This window comes from Panthera onca, chromosome A2 (genome assembly GCF_046562875.1).
Source record: "Panthera onca isolate mPanOnc1 chromosome A2, mPanOnc1 haplotype 2, whole genome shotgun sequence".
In the NCBI taxonomy this organism is placed as follows: Eukaryota; Metazoa; Chordata; class Mammalia; order Carnivora; family Felidae; genus Panthera; species Panthera onca.
Genome location: NC_138340.1, coordinates 65,016,916 through 65,030,313, shown reverse-complemented (window position 1 = coordinate 65,030,313; position 13,398 = coordinate 65,016,916). Strand labels below are relative to the sequence as shown.

Below are 13,398 nucleotides of genomic sequence, written 5' to 3'. Positions count from 1 at the left end.
TGTGGTAGAATATACATAAAATAATTTAATCTTTTAAGCATATTTAAATGTACAATTTAGTGGCACTAGGTACGTTTACATTGTTGTATAACTATCAGCACCATCCATCTTTAGAACTTTTTTTTTCTTTTTTTTTTTTAACGTTTATTTTTGAGACAGAGAGAGACAGAGCATGAATGGGGGAGGGGCAGAGAGAGAGGGAGACACAGAATCGGAAGCAGGCTCCAGGCTCTGAGCCATCAGCCCAGGGCCTGACGCGGGGCTCGAACTCACGGACTGCGAGATCGTGACCTGAGCTGAAGACGGACCTTAACCGACTGAGCCACCCAGGCGCCCCCTTTAGAACTTTTTTAATCTTCTTCATCTGAAATTGTGTACCTATTAAATGATAAGTCCCCATTCCCTTCTTCCTTTAGTCCCTGACAGTCACCATTCTGCTTTCTGTCTCTATAAATTTGCTTACAATGGGTACCTCGTATAAATGGGATTATACAAGTATTTGTCCTTTTGTGATTGGCATGTTTCACTTAGCTTCTGTGTTGTAGCATATGTCAGAATTTCCTTTCTCTTTAAGACTGAACAGGATTCCATGGTACGATGGACCACATTCCCATTCCCTAAAATGTGTGGTAGGTGACCAGGACACAACCCCATCCCCTTCCACGTTACTTTGCATGGTTTCACGTTCCCACGTTGGTTCACGTTCACCTAACACTTATGTACCACATCTTTTTTTTTTATTTAATTCTACAATTTTTTTTTATTTCAGCATAGCAGACACACAATGTGACATTAGTTTCAGCTGTACAACATAGTGGTTCTGCAAGTTTATGCACTATGCTGTGTTTACCATGAGTGTAGCTACCGTCTGTCCCTTCACAAAGCTATCACAGTATCATTGACTGTATTCCCTGTGCTGTGCCTTTTGCTCCCATGACTTACACCACATCTTCTGTATCCATATGTATGTAACCACATTTTCTTTATCCACTCATCTGTCAATGGAAATTTGGGTTGTTTCCACCTCTAGGCTCTTGTGAATAATGCTATAGTGAACCATGCATGTACAGATTAACTCTTTGAGATCCTGCTTTGAGTTCTTTTGGATATGTTAGTTAGTTCTATGTTAGTTTGGGCTTCCGTAATGAAATCCCGTAGATTGGATGGCTTAAACGGTACATTCCGCCCCCCCCCCCCCCCCCCCCCCCACACACACACACAATTTTCGAGTCTATAAGTCCAAGTGTAACCTTTTGGCTGATTCCATTTCTGGTGAGTGCTTTCTTGGTGGCTTGCAGATGGCATAACATGCCACCTTCTCATTATGTCATGTGTGCAGAAAGAGCAAGCAAGCACTCTGCTGTCTCTTCTTATAAGGACACTAACTGTCATATCAGGGTCCCACTCTTGTGACCTCATTTAAGCTTAATTACTTCCTTAGAGGCCCCATCTCTAAAGAGAGCCACACTGGGAGTTGGGTCTCAACATACACATTTCAAGAGAGGCACACACCTTCATTCCACCTACTTATACCCAGAAGTGGAATCACTGGATCATTGGTTTTTAATTTTTAGAGGAACTGCCATATTGTTTTACACAGAGACTACACCATTTTACATTCCCACCAACAAAGCACAAGGCTTACAGTTTCTCTACCTCTCGGCCAGCATTTGTTATTTCACCTTTTTGTTTTGTCTAATAACTCGCCATCCTCATGTGTGTGAAGTGGTGTGTCATTGTAGTGTTAATTTGCATTTCCTTGGTGGTTAGTGATGTTGAGCATCTTTTCATGTATTCGTTAGTTATTTGTGTGTTGGGAGAGATGGCTCCTCAAAGCTTTTGCCCATTTTTTAATTGGGTTAATTTTTGTGGTTGAGTTATAGGAGTTCTTTGTTTTTATTATTGGGGTATTAACCTCCTTGTCTGATATATACTTTGCAAATAATTTATCTGTTTTTCTTTTGTACATACTTGCTTTTGGTGTTATATAAACAAATCATTGAAAAACGTAATGTCATGAAGCTTTTTTCCTGCGTGTTCTTCCAAGAGGTTTACAGTTTCATCTCTTCTTTTTAGATCTTTGATCTTTTTAAGCTAACTTTTATGTAAGGTGTAAGGTCAGAGTCCAGCCTCCTTCATTTGCATGTGGATATGGGCTTACCTGCTACCCTTGGTTGAAATGACTGTTCTTTCTTCATTTGAATGATCTTGGTACCTTTGTCCAAATCATTTGAAAGTTTTTTTCTTGGCTCTCTACTTTGTCTCTCGCTCTGTCTTTATGCCAGGACCACACCATTTTTATTATCGTAGGATTAAAATCCGCAAGTGTCAGATTTCCAACTTTGTTCTTTTTTTCAAAATCGTTTTGGCTATTCTTGCTCCCTTGAGGTTTCAGTGAATTTTAGGATGGATTTTTCTTTTTCTGAAAACATTGTCACTGGGAGTTCAATAGAATTTGCATAGAATCCATGAATGGTTTGCAGTAGTATTGACAGCTTAACAATAGTAAATGTTCCCGCCCATGAACAGGGTGTGTCTTGTCATTTATTTGTGTCTTTTTTGATTTCTTTAAGTAATTTTTAGTATTTTTTGGTATACAAGCATTATGCTTTGTCAGTTCAGTTTATTCCTAAATATTATATTTTTATTTTATTTTTATTGTGAACAGGACTGTTTTCTTTATTTCCTTTTTGGATTGTTCATTGTTAGAAACACAACTGATTTTTGCATGTCAATTTTGTCTCTCATAACTTGGGTGAATTTGTTTATCAGGTAAATTGGGGGAGGGGGAGTTGGTGGATTCTTTAGATTTTTTTGCATATGAGATCATACTGTCTGTTGACAGGCTAACATTACTTCCCCTTTCCAATTTGTATTTGCTTTTTTTTTTTTTTTTTTGCCTTCCTGCTCTGGGTAAGACTTCCAATATTGTATTAAAAAAAGGAGAGATAGTAGTCCTTCTTATCTTTTTCCTGATCTTAGGGGAAAAGCTCAGTCTTTTATGATTATGATATTGGCTGTGGCTTTTCATGAAGGCCCTTTATCGGGTTGAGGAAAATCCCATTTTATTCTTCTTCTTTTTTTTTTTTTAAACATTACATAAGTATCTATTCTACCCACCGCCAAACATGGTTCTATTCTACTATTCACCACCACCCTCTCATGATGTGAGAGGGAATTATCGAGAACACAACACAGTTTTAGCTTTTAAGGAATGTATCCTCTAATTGGGTATAAATCTAAACATATGAAAATATAAGTAACAATGACTGAATGTGGTTAGGGCCAGACAGATGATACAGATTTGCTCCCAGTGCTCAGGAATGAAAAGAACACAAGACTGAGTTCTGTGCATATGATACTGAGTGTTGACTGTGTTTCAGGCACAGTCACAGAAATACACATTTCACATTTCATGAAATCATTAATCATTAATCATTAATGATTAATGTAAATCATTATCATGATTTCTTCATGATAATAGCTGAAGCTTTGCTGAAAGTCTGGCCACTGTTTTCTTAAGCATCATACATCCCTTTGATGTAGGAAGTATCCTAATTTTGTAATCAAGGAATTTGAATCCTGGCAATCTTAGGGTACTTGCATGCGTTCATGAAGATATTAAGTGAAAAATTCAAATTTGAAACCAAATTTGACTCACTGCAGAACTCCTTTTTATTTGGCAACTTTGCCTTCTGTTCCTTCACGTATGTTCCTGTGGCATCTGTCTTCCCTGTTGAGGTAGAATGGACAAAACTGTAAGATGCTCACAGTGTACCCTGCGATGGTTTGGTATGCATTTGAGAGGATTTCCCCCATCTGGTTAACTGGCACCCCCACCACCTCACACAGTTATCTTTTATTTTATTTTATTTAGTTTTGGGGAGAGCATTTAAGTCCTGCTTTCTTAGGATCAAACCTTCAGCTAGAAGATGGATAAAACCTAAGGATCTAACATATCACGTAGTAACTATGGCTGATAACACTCCACTACATAATTGAAATTTGCTTAGAGTTTTCACCATAGCGTGATGGTGGATTTTGCCAAATGCTTTGTGTGCATCAGTTGAGATGATTGTTTGGGGTTTTCCCCCTATCAGTCTGTTAATGTGATGTATTGCATTGGTTTTCACATATTGAACTGTCATTACATTTTAGGAGTAAGTCCTAAGTGACCATGACATATAATATAATCCTTTTAATATGCTGTTAAATTTGGTTTAGTGTTTTGTTGAGGACTTCCATCCGTATTCATAAGGCATATTGGCCTTTCGTTTGTTCTCATGTACCGTCTTTGGCTTTAGCGAGATGGCAATTCTGGCCTTACAGAATGAGTTTAGATGTTGTTCCTCCTCTTCAGTTTTCTGGAAGCGTTTGAGAAAGATTGGGGTTCGTGTTGTGTTTTATTTTTTTATTTTTTTAGAATTTGGTAGAATTCACCTGTGAAGGCATGGGGACTTGGCCTCTAATTTGCTTGGAGATTTTTGTTTTCTTATGTTTTGTTGTATTTTTTAATTTTTAATTCTGGTTTAAAAGCACATAACATAAAATCAACTACTTTAGCCATTTTTAAGTATACCGTTCAATGGTCCTAACTTTACATTGTTGTGCAACAGATGTCTAGAACTTTTTCATCAGCTGGAAGTGCATACCTTTTGAACAACTTCCATTTATTCCTTCCCTCGGCTCCTGGAAACCACAGCTCTTTTTGTTTCTGGAGTTTGATATTTTTAAATACTCCCACCGATGGTACGAGGCCTCTGGTGGCTTCGCATCTTTGCCACCACTTTTCTTTTCTTCTTCTTCTCCTCCTCCTCCCTGTTGTTGTTGTTGTTGTTGTTGTTGTTTTGATAGTGTCCATTCTGATGGGTATGAATGAAGTGATACCATATTCTTGTTTTGACTGGCATTTCTCTAACAGTTATTGAAAAGATTGAACACTTTTTCATGTTTGGTCCTATGTGCTTTCTTCTGATTCTTCTGTATACTTGGCTGCATTTATTTATTTATTTATTTATTTATTTATTTATTTAATTTCTTTCTTTCTTTCTTTCTTTCTTTCTTTCTTTCTTTCTTTCTTTCTTTCTTTCTTATTGTACCTTGCTGTTTTTAAACATCTTCATTTCCCTGAGAGTCTGCACCCCGCTCCTCCTGTGGCCCTTGGGTGTTCTCTGTGTAGTCCTCAGTCACCAGTCTCTTGCCCCAGGTGTCTGTGGGTCTGTAATCACTTTGTGGTTCTCAGAATGTGCCCAGGGCTGTTCCCGGCCAGAGATTTGCCCTACGTCTGAAACAAGCAGCGCTGAGACCAGTCCTTTGGGTGGCCGTCAGACAGGTGGCCAGTCCAGTCTGCCCTGCCCTCTGGTTTGTGGGCTGGAAGGGAGCACTGGCTGCTGCTCCCCTGGAGGCAGCCTAGCCTCCCCTGTGAGTCTGCATGGGGGAGGAGCTCTGGGGCAAGGGCGAGCAGAAGTGCCACAAATTTTCCACCATGTTGAGCCTGCCTTCTTCTTGATGGGATGTTCGTCTGGTTGCTGTTGGTCTCTGACTACTTTCCAAAGCTGCTACAAGGTTGTTTTAGCCAGTCTCTTGTTGTTTGTTTAGCATTTTCCTTGGGAGCCTGGGGGCCTGGAGCCGTCATCTTGCTGAAGCCACTTGAGCTGTCATCTTGCTGAAGTCACTCTCAGTATATTAGTTTGATGCTTATTCACATTTCCCAAATTCTTTCTTTTGTTTGAATGAAGTAGGCTCCACGCCCAACCATGGGGTTCGAACTCACGACCCTGAGATCAAGGGTCAGATGCTATACTGACTGAACCAGCCAGGCACCCCACATTTCCCAAATTCTTACTTTCTTTGAGTGCTTTTTTTTGGTGGCTCAGTCAAATTGACATGTATATTTTCTCTTTTTTTCCTATTTTTAAATTGGTTTTCTGTCCTTTCCTCATTGATTTATACAAATTCTTTGTATATTCTGAATAGTATTCTATTGGTTATTTATCTACAACTGTGCCCCCAGTTTTGTTATTTGGCTCATTACTTCTATGATTTTTGTAATTAAGTTCTTAATTTTGATACCACATGTAGCATACGTTTTGTATTCTGGTTGGTTATTTCCCTTCTTAAGGAAGTATTCCCTGAAGGTTTTGTCCCCCACCTCTCATCTCTTTGCACGTTGGTACTGATTAGTCACCAATGCTCCACCCCGCTTCGTGACACAATCAGGATCTCGTCAGGTCGCTCTCATGCCCGTAGCCAGGAAATACTCTGCTCAGTGAGACTAAAAGCTAGAAGACAATTTTGCTAATCTTCTCCTTTAAATGTAACTAGCATTTTAGCATTTTTCCTGAATTCCACATAAAAGGGAACATGACATTTTAGGATAGACCTTAGGAGAGAGGGCTGCAGACAAGTTCTCCGAGGTATTACAGCATATACGGCATCATGAAGATCTGTTAATTCGGAGAACATTTATTAGAAGATCATATGTATTCAAACTGGGGTTTAGACAGTTTCATGCCAGTGTCTGCTCTGCTGGTGACCCTGTGTGTAAAGTGTATGTAAAGACTGCCCGCAGATTCACTTTTCTCTGCTCCCTGTGTAATGACTTAACACTGATACCTTTTCTCAGCATGTCCATATTGTGCGTCAAGAAATATTAATATGCATTTTGGAAGAAAGTGTACTGCGATCACACATCTTTGGGAAGCATCACATCATTACAGTTTTACCCTATACATCACCACTTTAAACACTGTTGTTATGACCACAGCAAAAATCGATTTCACTTGGTCTAACCAGTATTTTTTTACATAAAAGATCGATTCAAACTTGAGGAAATCTGCTGAACCTAGAATGAAAAATACTTCATCTGAGTAACAGTTGAGATATTTCCAAGTTTGAAAGAATATTATTTGAAAGAAAGATACGAAGTTAAATAATGTAATATGACCCAGATCCAGACAGTGACCTGCATTACTGAATCATGGTGCTAGAAACAGAATCTTCTTTGATGGCCCATAACAGCCATGACTTAGACATGCAATTTTTTAAAAAAATTTTTTAACGTTTATTTATTTTTGAAGGAGAGAGAACACGCGAGGGATAGAGGGACAGAGAGAGGGGGAGACACAGAATCCGAAGCAGGCTCCAGGCTCTGAGCTGTCAGCACAGATCCCGACGTGGGGCTCAAACCCATGAGCTGCGAGATCACGACCTGAGCCGGTCGGACGCTCAGCTGACTGAGCCCCCCAGGCGCCTCGCTTTAGATGTGCAGTTAACATCTTTGTGAATCCTTGGCTGACTACATTTGCAATAGGAAAAGGAGGAACAGGATAATCAAAGACCCCAGCCCAACGAGAGTCCTTGGCATCACATGACCTTCATGCCCCTGCCTCAAATGGAAGTGTAGGGAAAAGCACCAGTCCCACCGAGGGCAGAGCATTTATTGAAGGCTTGCGGTGTTCTGGATGCTTTTTCATCTATGTCATGTGATTTCAGTCCTCACATCACAGCATAGACTTGGTTGTCACTGTGCCTGTTTTACAAATGAAGAAGCGAGAACTGGGAATCGACTGCTTACCCAGAATCCCAGAGTCAGTCCATAAGAGAGAGTGTATTTGCCATTAGATTCTTTCTGCCGTTAGATTCTTTACTTCCTGCCACGCAGAGACAGCTGTGGCAACATATTCATTATATACAGGGATAATCGAACCACGTTATGAACTCAGCATTATGTGAGGAGTAAGATTGTGTGAGCTCGTAGTCTTAGTCTAAGCCAGGATCACAGTGAAAAGTTACAACTTTTCGTAGAAGGCATTTAGAGTGGTCTAAATAGAAACAGCTAGTAGATGGTTGCTGTCAGAGGTTATTGGTGGGAAGGGGGATGGAGAGATACTTAATGGAGATAGAGTTGCGGTTCCTCCCAGATGAAAAAGTTCCAGAAATAAATTGTACGACAAGGTGAATATACTTCACGCTATCGAAGTGGACACCTAAGAACGGTTAAGATGGTAAATTTTATCTTACGTGTATTTTGCCACAGTTACAAAGGAGCATGAATTATAAAAAGGAATAAAGAATCTTTTTTGAAAATGTATCCTCCATGTAAAATTAATTTATGTGGCATTTGAGGAAACTGTTACCTATTGACTTATTCTTTATTCACAGTGATCTGCAGTCCTGGATCTTATAACCCCCGTGATGGAACTCACTGCCTTCAGTGCAACAGCAGCCTGGTGTATGGAGCTAAAGCGTGCTTATAGGGCCATTGTTCTGAGTTCTTTGGTGGTTTATTAAACACAAAAGTATATTTTTGAAATATTAATACATAATAAATCACTATTATGCCAAAATTAAATATATTAGATTTTACAAAATCTGGTGTCATCATTGTCATTGAAACAGCGTATGTCCAGATGCTCTATGAATGGAGCACCCACTGATCCTTAGCCATCGGTGCCGATCCCACACACGACTTCAGAGTGTTTCTTGGATCGCTGCTTTTTAAAAATAGTTCCAAATATGCTATATTGGTGTTACCCCAAAAGATACTTCAGGATTATTTTAAAATCGCCCATTCTGCACTTACTGTATGTTGACTAATCTCAGGCCACCATGTTCTTCCATAATCGTTTGATTCCAGCTCGTTTTGTTCCTTTGAACATTTAAATTGGTGAGCTGTTCCTTCTTCTAGTTTGATCTTTCATAGTTAGCGTCACTTTTTTCAACTTTTTTTTTTTTTTTTTTTTAATTTATTTTTGGGACAGAGAGAGACAGAGCATGAACGGGGGAGGGGCAGAGAGAGAGGGAGACACAGAATCGGAAGCAGGCTCCAGGCTCCGAGCCATCAGCCCAGAGCCTGACGCGGGGCTCGAACTCACGGGCCGCGAGATCGTGACCTGGCTGAAGTCGGATAGCGTCACTTTTTAAAAGGCCTGTGCATCTTATTATTGCAAACTTTAACCACTGTAGTGTAAGGCCAGGTCCCAACGACACCATGAGTTTTTAATAAAGTTCAGTGTGGTGATCTTCAGCTTTTCAGTATAAAGGCCTTTAAATTACCTTTTTGACATTTTAGAATGGAATAATCATCTCGTATGTGCCTACATTAACCTTTGAACTTTTCACAGTGTGGAAAGAGAACCTCTAGGTTCTTGCCCTGAGGACACCTCTAGGCAAAAGTATCAAACAGTCATCACATCTTTTATTTCATTTCCTTTATTATTACAGTTGTTTTGTCACAGATACTTCTCCCCACACCATCATACCCTGTCTCACTCTGGGGTGCTGTATTTGAATTTGGAAGATTACCCAAAATTTAAAGATTTAAGTACCAGTACATTACATGAGTAACGTACGAAATTAGTAGTTTCTCAATTTTTTAATTATTGTTCCATTTATATTTGTAACACTGTCTATGCTCTTAGACATGCTGTTCTTTTCCTTCATACTTCCTTTCTGAAGACAAACATTTGTAAATGGCAAACACACAGGTTGGATGTAGGCACAGCCGGGCAGCACATCGACGGGGAAAAGGTCTCTCACACCTGGGCTCTACCTGACTGTAAAATTGACCACTTAGTCTCTCGTTTGCTCATCCCCTGGACAAATCAGCACCCTGGAATTCTCACATCAGTGCAAAGGGAAGTGAATTCATATGACATTTCTTTGTTAGCCTTGGTGATTTTTTTTTTTTGATTCCTTGTAACTTTGATAATCATGACATCACTGTTTGCATATGGTTTTTAGAGTTTTTTTTTTTTAATTTTTTTTTTACGTTTATTTATTTTTGAGAGAGTGAGACAAGTGAGAGTGGGGGAGGGGTAGAGAGCGAGGGAGACACAGGATCAGAAGCAGGCTCCAGGCTCTGAGCTGTCAGCACAGAGCCTGACGCGGGGCTCGAACCCACAGACCATGAGATCATGACCTGAGCCGAAGTTGGACGCTCAACCGACCGAGCCACCCAGGCACCCTTTTGTTTTTGTTTTTTTTTAAAGCCTTCTTTCCTATATAGTAAGTCACATATTTGCCGTTACACTGTTGAGGAGGTTATGCGTGTTCAAGTACCTGTTTTTTGTACCTAGTAAAAGACCTCCTCACTCACCATCTCTAAAAGCAGCGCAGCTCCCTAAAGCTTTCCAGATTTCTTAATCGTGTAGTAAGATGAACTGAAATACGTTTTCTCTTGTACTCCCTAAGTTTGGGTTAGTTTTTTTCCCTAGGATTGAAAACTGCTGAGGAATTTAACTTCTGACACATTTTCTGAGGGATGAACGATACCAGCTCAGTAGCTAGTCAGCCTGGGGAAGCATAGCAGAGCCATAATTATAATGGTGGTGCTCTTACTGGAGGTCAGAATCCAGTCAGGAAGAGAAGGTGATCTGGGATAAGAGTAGACAATAGGAGAATAGTGAGTGTGAGTCCTGGAATCATCCTATGAGAATAAATATTTCCGTACTTAACAGAACCATTGCATCTATTAACATACAACACAGAGTGTTGGAAGTTGTTTTCAGCGATGACAATGCGTACAGTAAAAATGACGAACTGATCCCTGAGAGAGGCCAATTTCAAGTGTTCCTTATTTTTGTTGGCATCAGAATATCTTCCACTTATATAATGCCTTAATTTTAACAAAACATTTTTTCATATTAACGCAATGTGATGTTTACACCGATCTGTGAAGTTAGGGAAAATACGATTCCCGTTTTGTAGTTTATCCGAGTTATCCGTTGGATTTTTTTCTTACCGTAAACGTGTAATTATGTGTTCGTTTGGCAACATGTAAAAAGAGCCTTATAACAAGTTGGGTCCAGTAATTTTACCTTTAAAGGAAACTATCTTAAGAAAGTAAATTAGAAATCAGGTGGAATATTACTCCCAGTGGTGTTAATATCCACATTCTATATATGAATGAAAATGGAATTACCACCGATGAAGTTAACATCAAGAGAAGTGGTTGAATAAATTATGCTAGTTCCATAGGAGAGGACGTCAGGTAGTGTTGTTTCAAATTTTCAAACGAACCCAATGTTAACGGTTGTCTTCTGTAATAGGATCATGTCAGCAGGTGTTTTTGGTACCCTCTTTTCCAAATGTTCTATAGTGAGACAAATTAGTTTCGAAATCTTGGAAGCAATAGACACACTTTGAAAAATTAAAACAGTAGCGGTTGGAAGAAGGCATTATTGCCCACCTCTCTGATATCCATTCATTTCTGCCCATCTTCCCAACAGAGCACCAGGCTTGTTTAGCCCAGAGAACAAGCCTTTTTTGAACCCGTCAGCACATGGCTTCTTTAGGGCAACTGCTGTGTTGAAAACCCCATGCTCCAGGATGAAGCCCACACTGAGGATAGGGCGGAGGTGCCCACGATGATGTCGAATCACTGCCCTTGTGTCTGAACCCCAGGCTGCCCTAGACTTGCGCAGTTGTGTGAGAGAAGAAGGCGCCTTGTGTCGAACGAAGCAAGTTAGATTCTCTGTAACCTTGCAGTTGAAAATATCCTAACTGATAGAGTATTCATTACAGGAGGGGGAAATACCACTTATAGTTTCATAACCCAGATATCAGCAGTGTTGTTAACGTTGTGGCAAATCTCTTATTTCTGTGTGATTTTTTTTATTCATGCCATAGATACTCCTATTTCCCTTACAATTATGGTGTATTTTGCCTAGTATTTTATTCACCTCATTAACGTAATTTTAATTAATATTTGATACATTTTGGCGAAATTACTGTGGTTAAGTATTTCTAACTTGTGGACATTTCTATTGCTTTCCGAAGTTGCACTGTTCTATGGAGCATTAGAGCTAACGTCTTCTTTCTTACTGCTCTGTGGTATTTTGAAGTCTTCTGTAGGCTGCGTACCCAGAAGTAGAATACTGGGTTTGGAGATGTCTAATCCTCTGGACCATTTGCCAATTTCCTAAAGAAATGTACCAATCTATAGCCCCACCAGTAATCTATCTGAGGACCTACTTCACCACGCCCCCCCCCAACATCACTTTTTAAATTATTTCGATATATGGAATAGTTTCCCAAATTCTGAGTACTGGTGAGTACTTTTCTCATCTATCAGTGCCGCTGCCGTTGCCGGCGATGGCTATTTATCTACAACTTACTATGTAAAATGTGTTGTCTGAAATCCTTCATATAGATTTTCACATTTACTTTGCCCAGCTCTGTGACTATTATTATTCTCTTTTTATCGACAAGAAAAAGGAGTCACAGCAGTTACGTAACTCTCCCAGTTCACACAGCTGGTAGGTGGGAAGATGTGTGCCAGTTTCATTCTGGTTCTGCTGCGAGTTACAGAGTCCTGGTCTGGAGGTTTCCTTTCTCACATCGGGCAAGGTTGGTTTAGAGCTGGTGCAGTGGCCCCACAGTGACATCCTCCCGTCAGGCCTCAGGCCTCTTGTTTTTTCTCTGCTCCACCTTCCCTAGTACAGCTTTTGCCCTCAGGGTTGTGCTTCTAGGCATTGATTGACCTTCAATTCAGAAGTGAAAGGGGAAAGTGAAACCCTCTATAGACTTCTATGTTATATTGAATGGGGTAATGTCACAAGGCCCTGACACTATAAAGGAGTGGAAAATAGATCCATTCACCTTTTATTCTCAGTAATAGAGGAAAAGGAATATAAGACATATACTTGGAATGGGTGTTAGTGAGTCAAAGTCTTTATCTCACACAGAGCACCTCTTTAGTCTGTATCGGTACACTCCCTTCGCATGACTGGTTCCAATGAAATGTTCATTCTTTCCCCAGTAGTACAGCCTCCAACTCTCAGCCAGTGACCGTATCCAGGTTGAAATTCAGACTTAGGGAAGATGTACAGAAGCTTACATGCGGTCCAGGGCCCCTGTGGTGTAGACCGTTCATTTGCCTCCAACCTACCCGATATAAAGTGGGTGAGAAGGAAGTGAGTAATTAGTTTAAAATATCCATTCAGAAAAGAGAGAAAAGAGAAACACATCCTAGTCACCCATTCAAGTGGACAAGATACAGTGAGATCTTCCCACCTTCAAACTGGTGTAAGTTCTTCGATTAGAATCTGGTTCTAACCTGTGGTTATCTTTCTTGTCTGTTATATTCCGCTTTCTGCTTTCAGTTCGCTCTCTCCTAGCAGTCAGGGACCCAGAACACACAGGCTGACACAGGTCAGATTTTGATATCCACGGGCCATTGTGTTGAGTTCTGTTGAGGTCTGTCATCACGGTCCAGTGTGATGACAAAAAATGCAGACAGGCCTCAGTGGCTCAGCTTGTCCCCACTCTCTTCTGCCCTGCATGCCTCTCGCCCTGCCATTGCCTGTTCTGCAGGCCACCGGTGACCTCAGGCATGCCACCCAGTGCTCAGTGTTCACAGGAGGAGGCTTCCCGGACATCTCACTTACCACAGAC

At 40.3% G+C, this 13,398-nt stretch overlaps 1 protein-coding gene across 3 annotated transcripts in view; it reads left to right on the top strand.

Moving 5' to 3' along the window:
- The window catches only part of ZPBP (zona pellucida binding protein), a 114,528-nt gene extending 106,156 nt beyond the window's left edge, over nt 1-8,372 (top strand). For 2 of the 3 annotated variants that reach the window (XM_060632085.3, XM_060632084.3), the window contains one exon: nt 8,164-8,372. In XM_060632085.3, coding sequence (XP_060488068.3) covers nt 8,164-8,258 — 95 coding nt within the window. In that variant the 3' untranslated portion in view covers nt 8,259-8,372. The remainder of the gene's footprint in view (nt 1-8,163) is intronic. The other variant, XR_009609921.3, reaches the window with a different exon arrangement.
- The last annotated feature ends 5,026 nt before the right edge of the window (nt 8,373-13,398 follow it).